The 19,861-nt window shown below is 70.0% G+C and overlaps 1 protein-coding gene across 11 annotated transcripts in view; it reads right to left on the bottom strand.

The window, feature by feature from the left end:
• Positions 1-19,861, bottom strand: part of NFIC (nuclear factor I C) — a 46,870-nt gene that overhangs the window by 13,190 nt on the left and 13,819 nt on the right. For 6 of the 11 annotated variants that reach the window (XM_075175251.1, XM_075175257.1, XM_075175252.1 and 3 more), the window contains exons 2-4: positions 12,508-13,039; positions 709-780; positions 103-201 (exon numbers count right to left, since the gene is read on the bottom strand). In XM_075175251.1, coding sequence (XP_075031352.1) covers positions 103-201; positions 709-780; positions 12,508-13,039 — 703 coding nt within the window. The remainder of the gene's footprint in view (positions 1-102; positions 202-708; positions 781-12,507; positions 13,040-19,861) is intronic. The other 5 variants (XM_075175253.1, XM_075175259.1, XM_075175250.1 and 2 more) reach the window with 1 other exon arrangement.

Genomic DNA, 19,861 nt, shown 5'->3' with positions numbered 1-19,861 from the left:
AGGGAGGGGAGCCCCAGCCTGCGGCTGGGATGGGGGAGCTGTCGGGACGCTGCCGTGCCCGGGCAAGCTGGTGGGGGGTGGTGGCATCATGGTGGCACTCACTTCGGGACACCTGGATGAGCTCGGTGACGCTGAACACCCCCGAGGTGACGAAGCTTTCCTGGAAGTCTGTCGAATCTGCACGGGAGAGAAGAGGGAGCGCTGAGGGGGGGACAGGACCAGCCCTCCTGCCCTGCTCTGTCTTGTGGCAATGCTCGAGGGCACCCCGACATCCCCAAATCCCTCATAACACCCCCCGCCCCCCTCCTCAGCCGGCTTCGCTCCACTTCCCTCCCCCAGCAAGGGGCCACCCCGACCAGTCCCCTCTGCCGAGGACTCCTCCGTGCCTCAGTTTCCCTGCGGCTGAGAACGCGGGCAGGGCTGGGGGCTGCACCGCCACCGTGCAACCCCCACGGCAGCTGCTGTCCCCAGGGGACATGGCCCCGGGGGGGCTCTGCCGGCCATGGGACGAGGCTGAGGCCATGCCCACCTCGTTGCAGGTGCCAGGCAGTGGCTGGCTGGGGCCGGGGACCACCAGACCAGCTGGCGGGAGCTGCTGGTGCGGAGGGCATGACCGCCTGTTGCGGGGGTTGCCTCCACCGCGGGGACCCTGGGGACGGGCTCGGGTGTCCCTTGACCCCTTGCCCGAGCCCTGCCCGCCCCGCTCACCCAGCGTGATGGGTTTGCTGTCCTCCTGGTCTGAGCCGATGCCCGTCCGGGGGCTGCTGCTCTGCTCTGCATCTGCAAGAGGAAAAAACCACCGGGGTGAGCCACCCCACGCCGGTACAAGCCGGGGACAGCTGCTGGCTAACCGCCCCGGCAGCCTCCCTTGCCGCTCTGCTGCGGGGGGGAAACTGAGGCACAGTCCGGCCAGCGGCTCCCACCCCACGGGAGGACCACGACTGAGCTCGCACGTCCCCAGCCACCGGGGAAGAGCCGCCAAGCATCCCTCCCTGCGCCCGTGACAGGAACGGGGACACCCCTGCGCTGGCACGCAGGATATGGGCACTGCTCCCTGCAGAGGGAAACCCACGGCGCTCGACCCGCCCCGAGGCAGGGTGACGGCCGCTGGCCCTGCTTCTGCCTCTCTGCCTCCTCTCCTCCCTCCAGCCACTGCCGTAACCCATCCCTGCCCCACCGGGCAGTGTCACCGCAGCTGGGCATCGCCCTCGCCACCCCGTGGCACCTCCTCCTGCCTCTCCCACGCCCCCCGGAGGGCAGCAGGGCCCTGGGGCAGCACCCACTCCCACCCCTGAAGCCCCCGCCATCCCCGCTCCATCTTAGCTAAAAATAACCCGTTCAGACGCTGAGCTCAGCGGCACCGGCACACCCCGGCACGGCACGGCACGGCACGGCGTGACCGGCGCAACCTCTGGCCCCCTGCACCCCACCGGGGCCTGAGCCACGCTCGCAGCACCCTTGCTCCCCGCCACAGGCTCGGCCACGCGCCCCTCACCCGGCTGCTCCCACAGCCCATCCAAAACTTTCGCCATGTATTTCCCCCCACTCCTCGTCCTTCCTCCTGCTCCTCCATCCTCCTCCTCCTCCCACCCCTTGGCCTTCGGCGTTTCTCTTTCGCAGCTTTGGCTGATGCCGGGAAAGGGCTGCGACAATCCAAACACCGCCATCAAAACAGAACGGCCGCTGCTGCCAGCCCGCCTGCCGTGGCTTGGGTTTTTTTCCCTTTCTTTCCTTTTTTTCTCCCCCTTTTTCTCCCCCCCGCCCCATGCTCCCCCCCCCCCCAGTCCCTTGTGCATGCGCGGCTCCTGGGGCGGTTATTTTTGGCCGACCAGGCCGAGCCATGCGGGCAGTGGGACCGTGCCGCCCCCCACCCCGACACCCCTGCGCGCCGCCCGCGCCACCCCCGGGGCCGCTTGACGTCGACACCGAACGCAGCCATTTTGTCTCCCTCCCCACTTGCTGGCGTTCCTCCCCACCCTTTCCCCGCGCCGGCCTGGCAGCCCTTCCATGCCGGCAGCCCCATGGCATCCCGCCCCAGCGCCGCATCCCGCCACCAGCCAGCCCCGTGCCCGCGCGCTTGCCCGTGCGCTTGCCCGCACACTTGGCTTCCTCCAGGCAGCCATTTTAGGGAGCAGAAATTCCCCCGGCGACGGGCGTGGGGGTTTTTTCCCCCCCTTCTCTCCATTTTTCTTTTTTTTCCCTTTTTTTCCCCCATTTCGAACGCTGCCGCGTGCCCAAGCGTGCGGGAGCGGGTTGCGGGAGTGAGCGGGGCACGAGCGAGCCGGGGAAGGGGGTGAGCAGCGGCAGGGACCCCCCGCGCGCCCGCGGGCACCGCGCGGCCGGACACGGCCCCTCCTCGCCTCTTAAAACAACAAATCTCACAGCGGCTCTGGAAGTGGTTAGCGATGGAGCCCGGCCAAGGCACGGGGCGGTGTCTCGCGGTTACAGCCCCGAGGCCGGCCCGGCTCCCCGCGCCCCCCCCGCCGTCTATTCGGGGCTCCCCGGCCCCCCGCTCGCCCCCGGGATGGCACCCGCCTGCCCGCTCCCGGGGGTGCTCGGCTGCTAGGAAGCCCCCCGGGCCGTGCCCTCACCCGGGGGCCTCCGAGGTGCCCGGCGCGGCCCACGGCTCGGCCCGCGGGACCTCCCACAACTGCTCGCCCTGGATACCCTGCACAGGCCCTGCTCGCCCCGAGATGCCCCGCACGGAGCTTTGCTCCCCCCCAGCTGCTCCACGTGGACCTTTGCCCCCCCGGACGCCTGGCACAGCCCTTTGCTCCCCCCAAAGCCACCCCAGCCTGGCCCCTGTTCCCCCCAGGGCACCCGGCAGGGCCGCTCGTTCACCCTGCGTACCCCCCCACCCCCCTGGGTGCCCCCCACACCCTCCCACCAGCATCACCCTGACCCAGCACCGCCGACGCCACCCCACCCACCCCCTGTTCCCGGGGGGCACCCCGGGGGCCTCCCCCCAACCCGGGCGCCCCAGCCCCAGCCATGGCACCCCAAGGAGCACTGGGGACCTTCCCGAGCTCCGAGGCTTGGCGGCAGGACTGTCCCCTCCCAGCACCCTCGTGTCCCCGCTGATGGAGACATGTGGGCGCGAGGACAGGGGCCGTGGGCTCGGCGACCCCCCAGCCTCCGGCGCTCCCCGCGGCTGGGCCGGGCGAGCTCGCCAGCAGATTTCTGGCTGCCTCCTCCGGCGCGGCGCAGCCGGGCCAAACTCTGCTCTCACCGCCATGTGACGGCTGCCTGCGGCCGGCCGGCGCGCGCTAAAATGGCGAAGGGATCACTGGGCTCCGGCTGCGGCCTCGCTCCCCCCAAGGGACGTTTTGGGGGGAACACCAAATCCAGCACCCAGCAAGAGGCTCGGATGCACTGGGAGGGCGAAAGAAGCCTGGGGAGGCCCCCGCGCCCCCCCGGCCTCGCTGACGGGGGCCATCCTGCACCCTCCGCACCCCCTGGGGCCAGGATAGGGGATGGAGGTGGGGGGGCCCTGCTGCCACATTGCGGGGAGCCCAGGGGGTGGGGTTCAGTGCTGGGGTCCCCCCCGGCACGCAGGGGGAGAGCGCTCGATGCCCTAACAGGTCGATCCAATCGCTTTTAAAAATAGCAAAGTGTGTGCCGGGGGGGGGGGCAAGGGCTGCCCAGGCTCCCCGGCCGCGCTGGCAGCCTGGACCGATGCCACCCATTGAATTATGGATCCCTGGCACCCCGGCCCCTCCGGCTGGCAGGGTGCCGCCGGCCCCACAGCGACTCCCTGCCCGTGGCCTCGGCGCGTGGGAACGACCCCTGGGCAGCAGGGCCAGCCCTGGGGGGGTCCCTGCAGGCTGGGTGCCCCCCAGGGCTGGCGCAGCTGCGGGAGAGCCCTGGCTCTGTGCCTGAGCACTGATGGTAACAAGGCACGGTGTTACCGGCAGCGGCGCAGGGCGCAGGCGCAGAGGCTGGAGGATGCTTGGGGCTGGTGGAGCCGCTGGCGCCGCGTGTGCGGCCCAGGCCCCCCGGCGAGGGCAGCAGCTTTCCTTCTCCCCACCCAGCTCTGCTGGAGACAGGGCAGGAGATGGGAGAGGGCTCAGCACCACTGTCTGCAGGCTCCTGCCCCGTGCCTCAGTTTCCCCGGGGCTGGCTCGGGTCTAAGTCCCCTGGGGAATTGCCCCCCTGCCTCTCCCTCAATGGCAGCGCAGCCCCAGCACCTACCCAGGAGCAACGCACAGCTCCTCCGGTGCCTCCGGCTGGCCCTCCCCCACAGTGTGCATCACTAGGGCCCAGAGTGAACAGCCTGGTGAGGATGGGGGACACCTGGAGACCCGAGGGAACCTGAGTGCTGTGGGGCAGCGGCCCCAGTGCAAGGGCTAGGGGTGGGCGAGGCTGCGGGGGGGTGTGTGATTTGGGGGCCCCTCCCTGCCAGCCCCCCAGCATCCCCCACCCCACAGTGGCCCCACTGGTCTGAGCAGCTCTGCCTGTCCCGCTGCCCGTCCCGCTGCCGGGCGGGCTGGGGTGGCCCTTACATAAAACCCGGAACAGACCCGCTTGTGTAACCTCCTTTATATAATACCCCAAGAAACGCCGTGTGTGCCGGGTAAATCCCGGCTCAGCCGGGCCAGCCAGCACGCCGGGGGCACCGGACCCCTCCGCCATGCCCTTATAATGCCCCGCTCCCCCTTCAGCCCCCCCCGCCATGCCTGGAGGGCTGCGGTGCTATGGGGGGGTGAGATGAGTTTGCTGGGTCTCAGCTCGCTCTCTGCCAGCTGGCGAACGCCATGGGGGCGGCAGCTTCTCCTCCCCGAGCCGAGCAAAACCCCGGGGAGGTCCTGGCCGGAGGCATCCCCCGAGGCGGCGGGGGGGACGGACGCGCCCCGCTGCCACGTTCGCCGGCTGCAGCCAGCTGGCCCGGGCGGGAGGCTGGGGAGGCGCGAGCACGTTGGCCGGCGCCTGCGAGCGAGCGCCGGCGCGCTGGGAGCGAGCGGGTTTGTCCTCGGCCGACCCCGGCCGGCGCGGGGAGACGGCAGCGGCCGGGGGGAACCCCCCCACGCGGGCGGCGTGGCCGCCCCCTCGCTCGGCCCTGCCAGGCCTGGGCCGCATCCAGGGCTGCCGGCGCCCGCGGAGGCGAGCGGGGACAGATGGCAGCGGACAAAGGGACGGGCGAGAGTGGGACGGACAAAGGGACGGCTGAGCCCCCTGCTCCCCCGGGACACCCCCCGCTGGGTGCTGGCACCCAGCCCGTGGGCCCTGGGCTGGGGGGGCTGGGGGGCAACCGGGGGTGCAGCTGCTGGGAAGGGGTGGGAGAGAGGAGAGAGGGATGGGAGAGAGAAAGGAGAGAAAGGAAGGGAGGAAGGGAGGGAGACAGAAAGAAAAAAGGAAGAAAGAAATGAAAGTGGAGGGAAGGGAAAGGGAAAGGGAAAGGGAAAGGGAAAGGAAGAAAGAAGAAAAAGGAAAAGGAAAAGGAAAAGGAAAAAGAACAAAAGAAAGAAGAAAATATAAATAAGGGAAGAGGGAAAGAGCTGACAGGGAGGAGGGAAAGAGGGAAGGGAAAGCCGAAGGAAGGCAGGAGGGAAAGCAGGAGGGCAGAAGGGGAGGAGGAAGGAGAAGGGAGATGGGGGGGGCAGGGGGACACCCCAGCTCTGCAGATGCAGCCAGATGGTCCCAGGCCTGGCCCCTGGACAGACCCACTGCCCTGCTGGACCCACTGCCCCTGCCTGCCCTGCCTGCCCTGCCTGCCCGGCCAAGGGGCCTGGCCCTGGGCAGCTGCTGGGGGCTGCCAGCATCTCGCTGCCCCACCAACCCCAGCCCCACAGCAGGGCACAGCCCCACGGCACAGCCCCACGGCACAGCCCCACGGCACGGCACGGTCCTACAGCATTACACGGCCCCACAGCAGGGCACAGCCCCACGGCACAGCCCCCGGGCACAGCCCCACGGCACAGCCCCACGGCACGGCATGGTCCTACAGCATTACACGGCCCCACAGCAGGGCACAGCCCCCCGGCACAGCCCCACGGCACAGCCCCACGGCACGGCACGGTCCTACAGCATTACACGGCCCCACAGCAGGGCACAGCCCCCCGGCACAGCCCCCCGGCACAGCCCCCCGGCACGGCACGGTCCTACAGCATTACACGGCCCCACAGCAGGGCACAGCCCCACGGCACAGCCCCCGGGCACAGCCCCACGGCACAGCCCCACGGCACGGCATGGTCCTACAGCATTACACAGCCCCACAGCAGGGCACAGCCCCACGGCACAGCCCCCCCGGCACAGCCCCACGGCACAGCCCCACGGCACAGCACGGTCCTACAGCATTACACGGCCCCACAGCAGGGCACAGCCCCCTGGCACAGCCCCCCGGCACAGCCCCACGGCACAGCCCCACGGCACAGCCCCCTGGCACAGCCCCACGGCACAGCCCCACGGCACGGCACGGTCCTACAGCGTTACACGGCCCCACAGCAGGGCACAGCCCCACGGCACAGCCCCACGGCACACCCCACGGCACACCGCAGCCCCTGGCTGTGGCACAGCCAGCCCCCCCCAGAGTCCCACGGAGCCCCCCTGTAGCCCCCCCGTCTCACCCCCACACTGACCGCAGGCATCGCTCCCAGTGCATTGTGGGAATCTCCCACCCCGGGGCCGAGGTCTGAGGCCACACAGGGCTGGGGGGGGCAGGTTCAAGCCCTCCCCAGGGCTGGCCGAGACCCCAGTGCGGGCGCCGGCGTGGCAGGGGACCCCAGGCCCCAGCTGTCGGTGCCAGCCCAGCTCGGGGGTGCAGCGGCACGCCGGGGGCCTTGGTGGCGTCTGTTCCCCTGCTCCATGCCCACGGCCGCCGGTGGGAGGGAGCGCCGCGGGCATCTGCCGCCCCAGCTGTCCCTTGCCAGCGCGGCACGGAGTCGGGCGCCCGGCCAGGATGGCAACTGCGGCCCCGGGGAGGGCACGGTGCTTGCCAGCGCGGGGGGACGGCGGGTGGCGAAGGCGGGGGACGGCAGGTGCTCGCGAGACGGAGCTCGCTCATCTTTTATTCATCAGGCACCAAACGGCCTGGGGAACCGCTCCGGCCCCTTGCCCCCCACCCTGGCACCACAGAACACGGCACCCTGTGCCAGGTCCCTGGCAGGCACCGCTCTCCCCAGCCGAGGCCGCAGAGCTGAGCATGGGACAACTTGTTTCACTGGTGACGCGGGGCTGGGGCTGCCCCCTGCCAGCTGGGCACTGCGGGGAAGCCGGCTGGCTCCGGCATGCCGCCGGCTCGGCGCACTGCGGGAGAGCCGGGGAAGCCCTGACCTCCCCAAGGTCGCCGGCACATCGATCCAGAGAGCTCCGGCATGCCGAAACCGTCCTGGCTGTTGCTGCCACCGGGCTCACGGCAGGGCCGGGCACGGGGACAGCGGGTCCCCCAGGCGATAATGCCGCAGGGGACGGGGATGGCTGGGGTCACCGCGCCCTGGTGAGCCCCTTTCCACCCCGCCTCTGCGTCAACGCCGCTCTCGGGGGCAGGAACCCAGCCCCCATCGATTCTCCGATGTCTCATACCCTTGTGCCCTTTCCCGGGGGGGGAGGTCTCTCCTCCCGGACCCGCTGGGCTCTGCCTATCTCGCTCCCCTCAGCCCCGGCCCCCCTGGCTGCGTGGCTGCGAGCGGAGAGGTACCTGGAGCGGGAGGAGGGTTTGCACGTGTTCATCTGTGTGCTGGGGGGTTCTCCGGCCCGCCTGCCCGCCGGTGCCCAGCTCTGCGAACGGCAGAGCCCAAATATTGTGCACCCCATCAATCTCCTCGCGACCCTGCCGATAAATATTTGCACGGGGGCTGGCGGAGCGGCGCTGCCCGGGGAAACGCCTGCTCCGCCATCTGGAGGGACCGCGCAGACATTTGGCACGGCCGGCCTGGCACGGCCGGCAGGCGCGCTTGGGACGAGAGCCCTGGCACGGGCTCCCCGGCAGATTGGTGCCATCTGCCTCGCGCCGCAGCCAGCGGCGAGGCTGGTGAGGGGAGATAAGGGGCTGCTAGGCGGCGGGAGACGCAGATGCTGGCACGGCGTGGAGGTCCCTGCCTCCCCCCGGGTGCTGTCCGCTGCCGGCGGCACGGCCGGCTGCACACGGCAGCGTGCCGGGGGTGCCGGGAGCAGGATGCCACCCTGGGGCCTGCCGCCTGCTTGCCCTGGGCACCCATCTGCTCCCACCCCGCACAGCCCTGGGAGGGGCACAGCCGGGCTCAGCCGCCAGGCACTGCCAGGGGAAGCTCACTGCAGGGCCCCCCCACTCCGCCCTGCTGAGCGCGTCGGCTGCAGGGTCCCTGGCAGCCCCAGAGCACCCCGAAGGGTGCGAGGGGCCCGCTCCGACCCCGTCCTGTCCCGCCCGCTCCTGAAGCCCAGCTGGGATGCGGGTGCAGGGATGGGGGGTACCAGGATGGGGATGCAGGGATGGGGGCACCAGGAGGGAGGGTCCAGGGATGGGGATCCAGGGATGGGGGGTGGCAGGACGGGGGTCCAGGGACAGGGCCATGGGGATGGGGGTCCAGGGATGGGGGGTGCCGGGATGGGGGTGCAGAGATAGGGGGTGCTGGGCTGGGGGTGCTGGGCTGGGGGTCCAGGGATGCGGGATGCAGGGCTGGGTGCATAGGGATGGGGATGCAGGGATGGAGGCACAAGGGTGAGGGTGCAGGGAGGGGGGCCCACGGAGGTGGGGAGCACTGAGGTGAGGGTGCAGGGAGGGGGGCACCGGCCCCCCCAGACTGGCTGCTGCCGTCAGGAGCTGCTGGGAGGAATCTCTCTGTAATGCTTCGAAGGTCCTGGCACCATCGACTGGGGAGATTGATTACCATTTTACTGCAATGCTTTTGACTTTCACCAGCGACCTCCGAGCTCCCCCCCAGCCCCCCCTGCTGCACACCCAGCTCTGGGCTGCAGCGCCATCCCCTCCCCCACTGCGGTGTGCACAGCCCAGCCCTGCACCCAGCCCTGCTCACATCCAGCACCCATCCTGCACCCAGCCCTGCTCCCAGTCCACCAACCCGCCCTGCCCCCAGCCCTGCACCCATCCTGCACCCAGTCCTGCACCCAGCCCTGCGCTCATCCTGCTCCCATCCTGCACCCAGCCGGCAGCCCGCCCTGCCCACAGGGGTACCACGGGCGCGGGGCAGGGTGCGCTGGGGGCCGGTGCTGCGCTGCTGAGCGCTGGGGAGCAGATCTAGGCGTCTGGCGCTCCCCTGCCCCCCCCGGGGCCAGCGGGGCTGGGACAGGGCCTCCCCCCAGCCCAGCATCGCTCATGCCTCAGTTTCCCCATCTGCACCCAGGGGCAGGAAAGCCGGGCAGGTTCTTCCAGGCAGAGGGATGGGGGGCAGGAAGGAGCCGAGAGGCAGAGCTGGCCCTTGGCATCGGTCGGGGGGGGGCGGGAGCTCAGCCCCCCCCCAGGCTGCCCCCAACCCCGGGTGGGGAGAGGAGGGCCGGGGGGCTCCTCCACCGCCTCCCCTCCCCGGTGTTGCCAGAGCAGCGGCTGAGAAATTGTGCTGACACCAGCAAAACAGGCCGGGCGTAGGCGGGGGAGCCGAGAGCCCACGTGCTCCGGCCTGATCATGGGGGGCCGCGGGGGCTGCGGGGAGCCAGAGCTGCCCGGCCAGGGGGGCCCCGCGTGGGCGAGATCCCCCCCAGCCTCCTCCCGCTCACCCCTCGGCCCCGTCAGGGCTGGGGATGCTGGGGGGGTCTGGCTGCAGGGTGAGATGTGCAAAGGGGGGAGCGAGCGGGAGCGACCGCAGCGAGCAGGCAGGAGGGCGCAGGCAGCCGGGCCGGGAGGAGGCCAGCGAGGTGTGGGGACGCCCAGCACACCCCGTCACCCGGCCTGGCCATACAAGCCAGGGTCCCATCGGTGCCGTGCCTGCCCCAGCGTCCCTCCTTGCCTCAGTTTCCCCACCGAGGCGGCAGGCCAGATAACCCCCCGCTAGCTGCAGACCCACAGAAAGCCCCCACTGCGGGCACTGCCCAGCACCCGCCCCGCCGCAGCACCCAGCACCCTGCAGCACCCCGGGGGGTCCCACCCCTGGCGCAGCTGGTGCCGCTGGCCCGTCCCGGTCCCCCTTAACCGGGGCACAGAGCGACCTTAACAGGGAAAGTGAGAGGCTGCCAGGCCTTATCAGAGAGTATTTACAGCCGCTGTGTTCCCAATTAGACAGTCAGGTGACTGCGGCTGCTGGGGACCCAGACACCGGGGTCAAGGTCGCCGGAGGGGGGGTGGGGGTGGCAGAGGGGCAGCCACCTCCCCAGGGACACCCGCCGGCTGCGCTGGGGCCAGGGAACCCGCCGCTACGGGCACCCCAGTGCGGCACGCCAAGCAGTACAGGGGACCCCATCGTGGTTGCCATGGGGGTCCTGGTCTCCGCCGTCCGCACGGCCACCGTAGGGCTCCCAGTCCAGTGTGGGGATGCTCCCAGTCCAGCCCAGTACAAGGTACCCCCAGCGTGACACTACACCTTCAGCCAAGCCAGTGCAGGGTGCCCCCAGTCCAGCCCAGTATGCCACACCCCCATCCCAGCCAGTATGGGGTGCCTCCAGCACAGCACGCAGCACCCCAGTTAAGCCCAGTACCCCACCCCAGTTCAGCCCAGCGTAGCCATGTCTCAGCCCAGTACATGACACACCCCTACCCTGCCCAGCAGCCGCTGCCCCATCCTGCACAGGGCACCCACGCCCCCACCCCAGCCAGCACCTGGGGCCCCCCCCGTCCCCGGGACAGCACCCACCGTTCCCAGTGCACCACTGGGAAAGGGCAGTGCAGGCCCTGTTGGGCCCCATCCTGCTTCCGAGCGGGGAAGCCACGTGCATGGGCACGAGTGTGCGGCGCCGGCACCACGCGTGCGCACACGCCGAAAGACGCGGCTGGGCAGGCAGGTCCTGGCTGCACACGCGTGTGCAACTGCACACGTGCACCCGCCCCACCCCCGCTGATCACCCATGCCCCCCACCTGCCCGGGGGCCCACCCGGGCCCTGGGGCAGGATCTGGCCCCGGCTATTCCCTGGCAGAGGCTGGGCCCTGCTTTTCCCCAAAGCCTCGAGGGCTTGGCGGTCCCCCCCGGTGCCCTGCCCGGGACGCGGCTCCCTGGGGAGCTCATGCGACCGTGCTCGGCTTCCCCAGTGACACCCAGCGTATCCCACCGCCGGCCGGGCAGGGACAGAGCTGTCCCCGGCTGCCCATGCCCACCACGATTCACGGCGCCGGCACCCCCTTTGTAGGGATGGCAGCATGGCGGTGCCCTCCCTGGTGTCACTCTCTGTCCCTGGGCCCCAGCCAGGGCCGGGCAAGGAGGCACCACCCCCCCGCTCCCCCCGCCGCGGCGTCGATGGGGACGGGCTGACGGGGCCGGGGGGCACGGCTGGGGGGCGCGGGGGGTTGCTGCCAGGAGGGGACCGATGTCCTGGTCCCTGCGCGCCTGGGCAGCCTGCCCTGGCCGTGGGGGGGCCGCGAGCCCCTTGACCACCCCTCGGGGCTGCACGTCACAGACCCCCCCGGCTCTGCATCACCCCTGTGAAACGGAGCCCTGCCCTCGCCCACGGGGATCACGCAGCATCTCCCTGGGCTCCTCACCCGCCCGGGGGTGCTGGGGGATGTCGGGGTCCATGGGGGACCCCAGCTGTCAGGGGGGTGTCTGTGCCAGCACGTCACCAGCCGGGATGGCAAAACTGCCCCGATAAAATAAGATCTGAGCCGAGCTACTACGAGCTTCCCCTTCCTGACACGCGGGGAGGTGGCGTAGGGAGGGATCTAATCCTCTGAGCCTGGAAACCGCTGTCTGCCCTGCCCACTGCGCCTCAGTTTCCCCCTTTTGATCGTCCAGGCTTTTAGAGTGGGTCTGACCCTCCCTCCCTGCCCAGTTCTCCCAGCGGGTCCGTGGGACCCCCGGGCAGGTGAAGGGCGGGGGAGCAGCATCCCCTCATCCCCTCAGTGCACAGCAGGAGCTGCTGGGATTTGCCCCCGCTGGCATTATCGTTGCCCCCTCCCCAGCCGGCCTCGGCCCCTCCTGTCCCCACCTCGGCCACCCACCGGGGGAGGGACCAGGACCACAGCCCATGGCAAACTGGCACTGCTGGACCGCTCCCAGCTCCAGCCTTCGGGGGACGCGCTGGAACAGGCTGTCCCCTCCCTGCCCGCTCCTCTCCGGGCTGCTGGCACAGGCAGCCATGCCAGGCAGGTGTGGGATGCGGGGTTAACCCCCCCAAGCCCCCCTCTGGGGATGCCCAGAGCCAGGCGCATCCTCAGGGACCACTGGCCTCCTCCCCTCCCTGGCACAGGGCAGCCAGGATCCGTCCCGGCTGGGGGAGAGGGGCTGCGTGGGCAGGGTGGGGGGCACCCACTCGGGCAGCAGTTTGGAGGCAGGGGAGCACTGGGCTCCTCTTCGCAAGGTCTGCAATGGGAAACGTGTCCCCGAGCGGCGTCCCCGAGCCGGAGCTGGGGACGGGATGGACACTGGGGGGGCGGGAAAGCTGGAACAACCCCCCCCGGGGAGCCGGCTCTGGTGGGTCGGACGAGCACCCACCTCTCTCGCGGACGAAGTAAGCCAGGTAGAGGTCGAGCTCCTTGACGGAGACGCTGATGTGGTGGGGCTGGACGCAGAGGATGGGGTTGGTGCACTGGCCCGACTTGACCAGGCGCTCGCCGTCGGTGCTCTCCAGCGGGATCCCTTTGAAGAGGATGACCATGACCAGGTCCAGCCGCCACACCTTGTCCGCCTGCCGCAGGCAGTCGATGCGGCGCATCTTCCCCTTCTGGTCGGGGTTGGAGAGGACGCAGCACGAGGGCTTCTTGCCCGTGATGGAGAGCACGAAGTCCTCGCGGCACTCGGGCCGGATGTCCTTGCGCAGCTTGGCCAGGAGGCGCGAGGCCCATTTCTGCTTCACCTCCGGCTTCTCGCTCAGCAGCTCGTCCTTCACCGCCCTCTCCTCATCCTTCGTCATCCTCTTCTCATGCTTCTTGAAGTACTTGCGCTTGCGGGCCTGCAAGTTGAACCAGGTGTAGGCGAAGGCCCGGACGTGGGGGAGCAGCGCCTCGATGAAGGGGTGGAACTCATCCTGCGGGAGCAGAGGGACAGGCGGTCACTCCCGGCCGAGCCCGCGCCCAGACCCATCCCGGGACAGCTGGGAGCCCGCGGGGACCTGCCGGGGACATCCCTGCCAGGCTGCACCCCAGCACAACCAGGAGGAAGAGCTGCGGCAGAGGCGCGTGTGCCTGCCAGGGACGGGGAACCCCTCCCCACGCAGCGGGATCCCCCCCGTCCCGGCAGCCCCCCATAAATCCCAGGGGCTGCAGCACTCCCAGGCCAATAACCTGGGGGTGGCTGGGGCACAGCGGAGCCGGCGGTGCCGTGGAGGGGCACTTGCGCAAGGCGTGCTGCCTTGGCGGCACCCGGACCCTCTCCCCTTGCCACCCACGCGTGCTGGGATCTGCTCCCGACAGGCGCAGAAACCCCGCCCGACATCGCGCCCGCCGGAGCCGCCGTGCCGGTGTCAGGCACTGCCAGACCGCAGCACCCCAGGGACGGGTCCCCCACACCCCCAGCATCCCGGGTGCTCCCACACGGGCTGCGGGTGCCTTGAACCTCTCCGTTCCCTCCGGACCAGCGGGAAACTCCCCCAGTTTGCCCCAGTTGCGGCCAGCCCGGCAGCTGGCGCCCGGCCCAGTGCACAAGGCGTGCTCTGACTGCCTTTTTCCATTTGGCGAGCGCTGCTGGATGAGTTCGGCCCCAAAAGAAAACAAGGAAAACGCATCCCCCTCCTCGGCCCTCCTTCCCGCATCCCACTATTTTTTTTTTTTCCCCGTTCGGAAAATCAGTGCTTCCCGGCGGGGGGATGGAGAGGTGTCAGGAGCCCTCCCGGCAGGGATCGGCACGGCTTGGAAAACGGCAGGGAGAGGGCCAAGCATCCCCGTGCGTGGCCAGGGCAGCAGCAAGATGGTCCCCAAGGGCAGGATTTGGCCCTCGGGGTCCCTCCCGACAGGTGCTGATGGGGAGGAGGAAGGAGCCCAGCTCAAGTCCTGCCGGAGGCTGCCAGGGCCGGGTGGGGGGTGGCTGGTGGGAGCCGCCGCCATCGTGCCGTGGCCCCAGTTCACAGGGTCGTGCCCGGGTTTGGGTTACCCTCCCAGCGGGGAGGGTGCCAAGGGCAGGCGCTGCTCCGGGGAGGGATCCAGGAGGCGGCCGCGGGCAGGAGCTGGGGGAGGACGGAGCCCCGGCAGTGGGATGGGGGGAGCCGCTCCGAGACGGCGGCTGGCCCCGCTCATCCCAGGGCAGCGATGCCGTTCCCCAGCTGAAGCAGCCCTGTCCCAGTGTGACCCTGCTTGGAGGGAACAGTGGCCCCTGAAGCAGGGTCCCGGCAGGGACCGGTCCCATATGGATCCCGCTAACTCCCACTCGGCCCCAAGTCCAGCACAGACCCCATTAACCCCAAACCGGCCCCTACAAAACCCCAAACCTGCTCCCCAACACCAACCCTGCTAACAGCCAGCGCAGGTCCCCCGGCGCAGCCCCTGGTGTCCCCTGGACCAGCGTCCCCTGCACAGACCTTGCTGTCACCCGGCACAGACCCCCCCGCACAGACCCTACCGTCCCCTGCACCCGGCACAGACCCCAATAACCGTCAGCACCAACCACCAGCGCAGCCCCACTACCACCCCAAAAGCCCCCCCCCCGCACAGACCCCGTTATTTGCCAGCCCAGACCCATCACCCCGGCACAGACCCCGCCGTCCCGGGAGCCGGCAGCCCCTGCTCCCACCCCAGCTTCGCCAGAGCTGTGACCCCACGAGTGTCCCCCCCCCATACCCCACAAAGGACACGGGACCCACCCTTGCTGGGGAACCCATCCCACCCGTGGGGACCCAACCCTGCCGGGGGACCCATCCTGACCCTGGGGACCCATCCCTGCCCGGGGGACTCATCGTGCCAGCGGAACCCGTCCCTGCCTGGCGGCCCCGTCCCCGCCGGCTGTTCCCGGGGCGGCTGCAGCCCCGCACGGCCGCAGGGTCTGGTTCCCTCCCCAGCAGCAGCCGCTAATTCAGTGCAGCTGGGCAAGGGCTGGGCATGTGTCTTAAATCAGGGAAGAAGGTCAAAGAAAAGTAAGACAGGAGCCGAAAAAAGCAGCAGCGAGTTCCAAAAACAATACTTGGCCGGGGCGGTGGGCGGCTGATCTTCCTTGGTGGCCGGTTATTCAGACGAGCCGTACAAATTGCTGCCATCCCCTGGCCCCGCCACCCTCCCCAGGCAGCCGGCGGCAGGGCTGGCCGCAGGGCCGGGGGGGGACCATGCCATTGTCCCCGTCCCTGCCCTCCCGCCGGGCAGTGCCACCCCAGGCACCGCTGCACGGACGTCGGGCAAGAACCAGGTTATCCCTGTTGGGGGAGGCAGCACCCTTGGGTGCTGCTCGCCCTCGCTGAGAGGGCCAGGAGATGCTCAGTGCCCTGCCACAGGGCGGCAAGTGCGAGCCCCAGATTTTGTGGGGCTCTGAGCAGGCGCCGGCTTTGCCCTCACCAGGGTGCCGAGGATGTTCAGACCCCACTCGGACCCACGTCTGGGACCCCCTAAAAACCCGCTGTGTGCAGAAGCCCCTACGGCCCTGGGTGCCCCCGAAGCCATCGTGGGGCCCCACCCCCGGATTACGGCGGGACGGGAGCTGCACCGAAAGCCGATCAGCCCCTCGCCAACTTTCCCTCCCGCCCGGCTTATCCTGCACCGAGATGCCGCGCGGAGTTAAGCCGCTTTAGCGGGGCCAAGCAAGGGCGGCCGGGGGGAACACCAGGACAGCCGGTCGGACGGGTGGGACGGCTGCAGCTGGGTGCCGAGGGGACAAGCCAGAAGACTTGGGGACTGTCCCCGTGCCCTGCATCCCCGCCATGCCGCTGGCACCGCGCAGCCCCTCAGCTGGGCACACCACCCCGGCTGACACCGGCCAGCTTCACGCCCAGCTCCGCTTCGGAAAGCAAAGGCAGGGATGCGCTTTCCGTCTGTCCCCGTGCCCGATCCCCGCTGGCCGCCCCACCCCAGCCGGCAGCAGGGAGCGCCGGCACAGGGCTGGTTAAGTGTTTCTCCTGCTGTTTTTCCTTTGCGGGGCTGGGAAGCAGAGACGTGCTGCAATACCCCAGACGAGGCTGCTCCCGGGGCATTTCCGGATGGGAATCTGGCAGCAGAGCCTGTGCTTGGGCCTCATCCAGCCCGGGCTTGTAAAGCCCCGCGACCCGGGGAGGAGCACGCCTGCGTCGGGGTGCTGCCGGCCCCGGCACGGGGCCCCCCTCACATCCCCTTTCCAGGGACTGGTGGAGCGCTCACTTTCCACGCCACATGCTGCGAGGGGAAACTGAGGCACAGGTCAAGCCCAGCTCTGTCCTGCTGTCAGTCCTGTCGTGGAGCGGGAAGGGGAAGGAGTGATGCTCTGCGTGGAGCCGGGCACGCCGAGCCAGGATTAACTCCTCCGGCAGCCCGGGTTTTAGCAGCGCCAGGGAGCTGGGGGTTGCACAGCCGAGGCGCTGCCTCTCCCCGTGCTCCTGCCCGTCCTCACCGGCTCAGCCGGTGCTGGGGCTCTGCACCCCGGCTGCTCGGCCGCGGCGGGTGCCCTCCACCCTGGGGACGGTGGGGGATGCTCTGTGCCACACAGGGACACAGCGCCAGGCATGGGCACCGTGGCCGGGCACCGTGGCACAGGCTGGCCGGGCCTCTGAGCATCCTCCGCTCCAGCGCCTCGTCCAAACAGGTCGGGCTCGGCGAAACGGCCTGAATTTTCCAATGAAAAAACATTTCCTCAGGAAATTCCCGAACAGTTTTCATGGTGCGGGGGGGGAGGAAGAGGACGGGGCGGGAGAGGTCAGTCACCTCGGCGGTGGGTTTTGCACCCCCACAGCATGGCCCCGGCCCCGGTGCCGGGGAGGAGCGGGATGCCATCCCCACCGCGGGCAGGGAGCGATGCGGGGCGACCTCACCGCATCCCGGCCCTGCAGGGACCACACAGGGTTTATTTTATGAAAGGATGCTCAGCCTCCCCGCCAGCCAGCCACACACCTCCAAACTGCTGCCGGCTCCCACGGCCGCCGCTCCTGCCAGGTCCCACTCCCCGCGGCCGCGCGAGCCCGGGCAGGGGCTGGCAAGTTCGGCGCTGGGCGCTGTGCCCCCACGGGAAGCCTTGGTGTGGCGGCGGGGCGGGGGGGGAGATGCAGCTGGAGAGATTCCGGTAATCCTGAAAATCCCGAAATCCCAGTACCCGAAAGGGCCACGGCGGGGACTCGCTCCTCGCCCCAGCCTCGGTTTCCCCTCGCCGGAGCCCGCGGGCGCCATCGGCACGGATGAAACGCTCTCGTGCGGCCCCAGCAAAGCCGCCGGTAGCCGCTTCTTAACTGTTCGCCGAAGCGGCTCTCAGTAATAAGTTAACCTGGTAATGAGACCTGTTGCTGAGACAGATGCAAATGATTGGGAAGTGCTCATTAGAGGGGATGGAAGGAGGCACTTAGGCCCTGAAAAGCGCCCAGCCCTTCCCGGGGCCAGCCCTGCACCCTATTAGAGCCCATTTTACAATAATTGCTCCAGAGGAGGAAATCTATTTGGATTCATCATAAAGTATTTATTAACAAGAGCTTATTCATAATTTTTGCTGCTCGCCGGCATGGCGCGGCCAGGCTTCCCGGCCTGCTCAGCAAGTCCTAACGAGGCTTCCCCGCTGCTGGTGAGCGGCACTGCTGTGCCGGGAGCGGGGAAACCGAGGCACGCCGGGCGCAGGGCAGCGGGAGGGAGCGCGGCAGCAGCTGAAGCTCCGGGGAAAGCAGCCGGGGACGGTACGAGCTGTGCTGGCCTCGCCCGTGCACACCCGACCCCGCGCCGGAGCTGCCCCTGGGGCAGAACAGGCTGTGGCGGCCACGCTCCCCCCGCGCGCCCGGCAGCGGCAGCTGAGCCGGGGTGGGGACGACCCAGCCCGGTGCTTGCAAAACCCCTCTCGCAGCCCGCGCCGGAGCACGGAGCCCTGGTGCCTGGGGCAGCCCGTCCGGCACCGCCGGCGCGGGCGGAGGTGAAGGCAGGACACGGTGCAACCTCCCCCCAGCTCCTCTCCCCGGACCCTGGGGCTTTTTCTTCCCCCAGAGCCGGCAGCATCCTCCAGCCAACATGCGTGCACCGCTCAAGGCTGCGTACGGGCTGGGCCGTGCCCACAGCACGCTCTGGATGCGGCCCCCCTGTTGGGAGGGTCAGCCAGGGTGGATGCAAGGCCAGAAAGGGGCTCCCACGCTTCGCTTACTGCCTTAATGCTCAGCCCCGCTCAGGATCAGACCGGGAGGCGGCGGATGGGCTACTAAAGCACCTGGTGCTCACCCCGTGCCTGGGACCACGGTGGCCCCGGACCCCTCGCCGAGCTGCCCCGGACTCCCTGCACTCCCAAAAACGCCCCCCCGGGTCCTCTGAGCCATCCCAGAGCAGGCAGGTCCCTGCTGCCCCGCAGGCACCGCGAGCACCCCGCGCCGGGCCGGTGCACGCCTGCCTGCGCCTACGTGCCGGGGCGGGAGGCGATGCCGGCGCTCGCCCTCGCAGGTGGTGCGGCTGCAAGCGGGGGCGCGGGGAGCGCACCGAGGCCGCTGCCGCAGGTCACGGGAGGCCGCGGCAGGCAGCAAACCTGCCAGTTGCTTTGGAAAACAGCAGGAAGAAAAGCAGCTCTCTTTGCAGCCCCGGGCTCAGGTGCCAGCGCTGCCTGGGCCCGCGCCAGCCGGCACAGCCCTCCCCGGGGAGGCAGCACCGCCGGCAGACGGCGGCCGGGGGCGGCCCAGGTGGGCTGAAGCCGGGAGGGGGGCTTCTCTGGCGGCACGGTACGAGCCCCAACCCTGCGCCCATCACCCCGCTTCTGGTCGGCCCGCATGCAGCCTCATCGCCAGCAACAATGGGCGTCGCTGGTCCCCAGCTTTGCTAAATACACCCCAAACGGGGAGCGGTGTGCCCAGGGCGCGGGGAAGGGGTAAGGATGCCCCGGGGATGGTACCTAGCGGTGGCACAGCCAGCACCGGCGGGCGGAGGAGCTGGGAGGGCGCTGGGGAGGGAGACCTGGCGGTGGGAGCGCCCGGGGCCACTTGCTGCCTTCCTGCAGACGTGCTCGGGTCCCCCAGGTGCCTCAGTTTCCCCAGGTGCCGTCTCTGCCCATCCCTCTTGGGGTGCGGGAGCCGACAGCTCAGCCACTTCCCTGGGATGACCCCACCTGCCCCCCGGGTGCGGCGCTGCCTTTCCAAAGATGGGGAAACTGAGGCACAGCACCTGCCAAGCCAGCCTGCAGCAGAGGCAGGATGCGACGGCGGCTGCTGGGGTCCAGGAGAAGCCCTGTGCATAGCACAGGGGGAGCATGGAGGGTACCCAGCCCCTGGCCAAGGAGACATCCCCCTGCCCCGGGAAGCATCCCGTGGCCGGCAGCGCCGGGGCCACGTGGCTTCCCAGCCGAAACCCCCCTGGGGCTCCAAGGAAGGGAAATGTTTTATGGAACTGGAAAAAAAAAAAGCTTTGCCAACAGGCCCCGGCGCTGCCAGCTCCTCCGCCCGGCCCTGCGTCAGCGCGGGGCCCGGGGGTGGCCTGCTCCCCCCAGCCCCGCTCCCGGCACCCGGCGGGGACTGCGGCTGTGGGGGTGGCCGGGCTGGAGCGGTGCCCAAGACCCAGCGCTTCGCCCACCCCGGACCCCGGGGTCCCAGCCTGGGAGCTGCTGGGATGTGACGCAGGGACAGCGGCAGCTTGCACCCCCAGGAGTGCAGAGGGAAACTGAGGCAGGAGAGGCGCCCCGGGGCTGGCAGCACCGTGTTCACCCCGGGGAGGGCAGGCAGCAGGCAGCCCTGGCTCAGCATCTCCCCCCAGCACCGAGGAAGCCGGGACCAGGCAGGGTCCCCCCAGCCCCCCCG

Source organism: Calonectris borealis, chromosome 28, assembly GCF_964195595.1.
Source record: "Calonectris borealis chromosome 28, bCalBor7.hap1.2, whole genome shotgun sequence".
NCBI lineage: Eukaryota > Metazoa > Chordata > Aves > Procellariiformes > Procellariidae > Calonectris > Calonectris borealis.
Note: the sequence above shows the minus strand (reverse complement) of the source record. Positions and strands in the feature narration are given on the sequence as shown.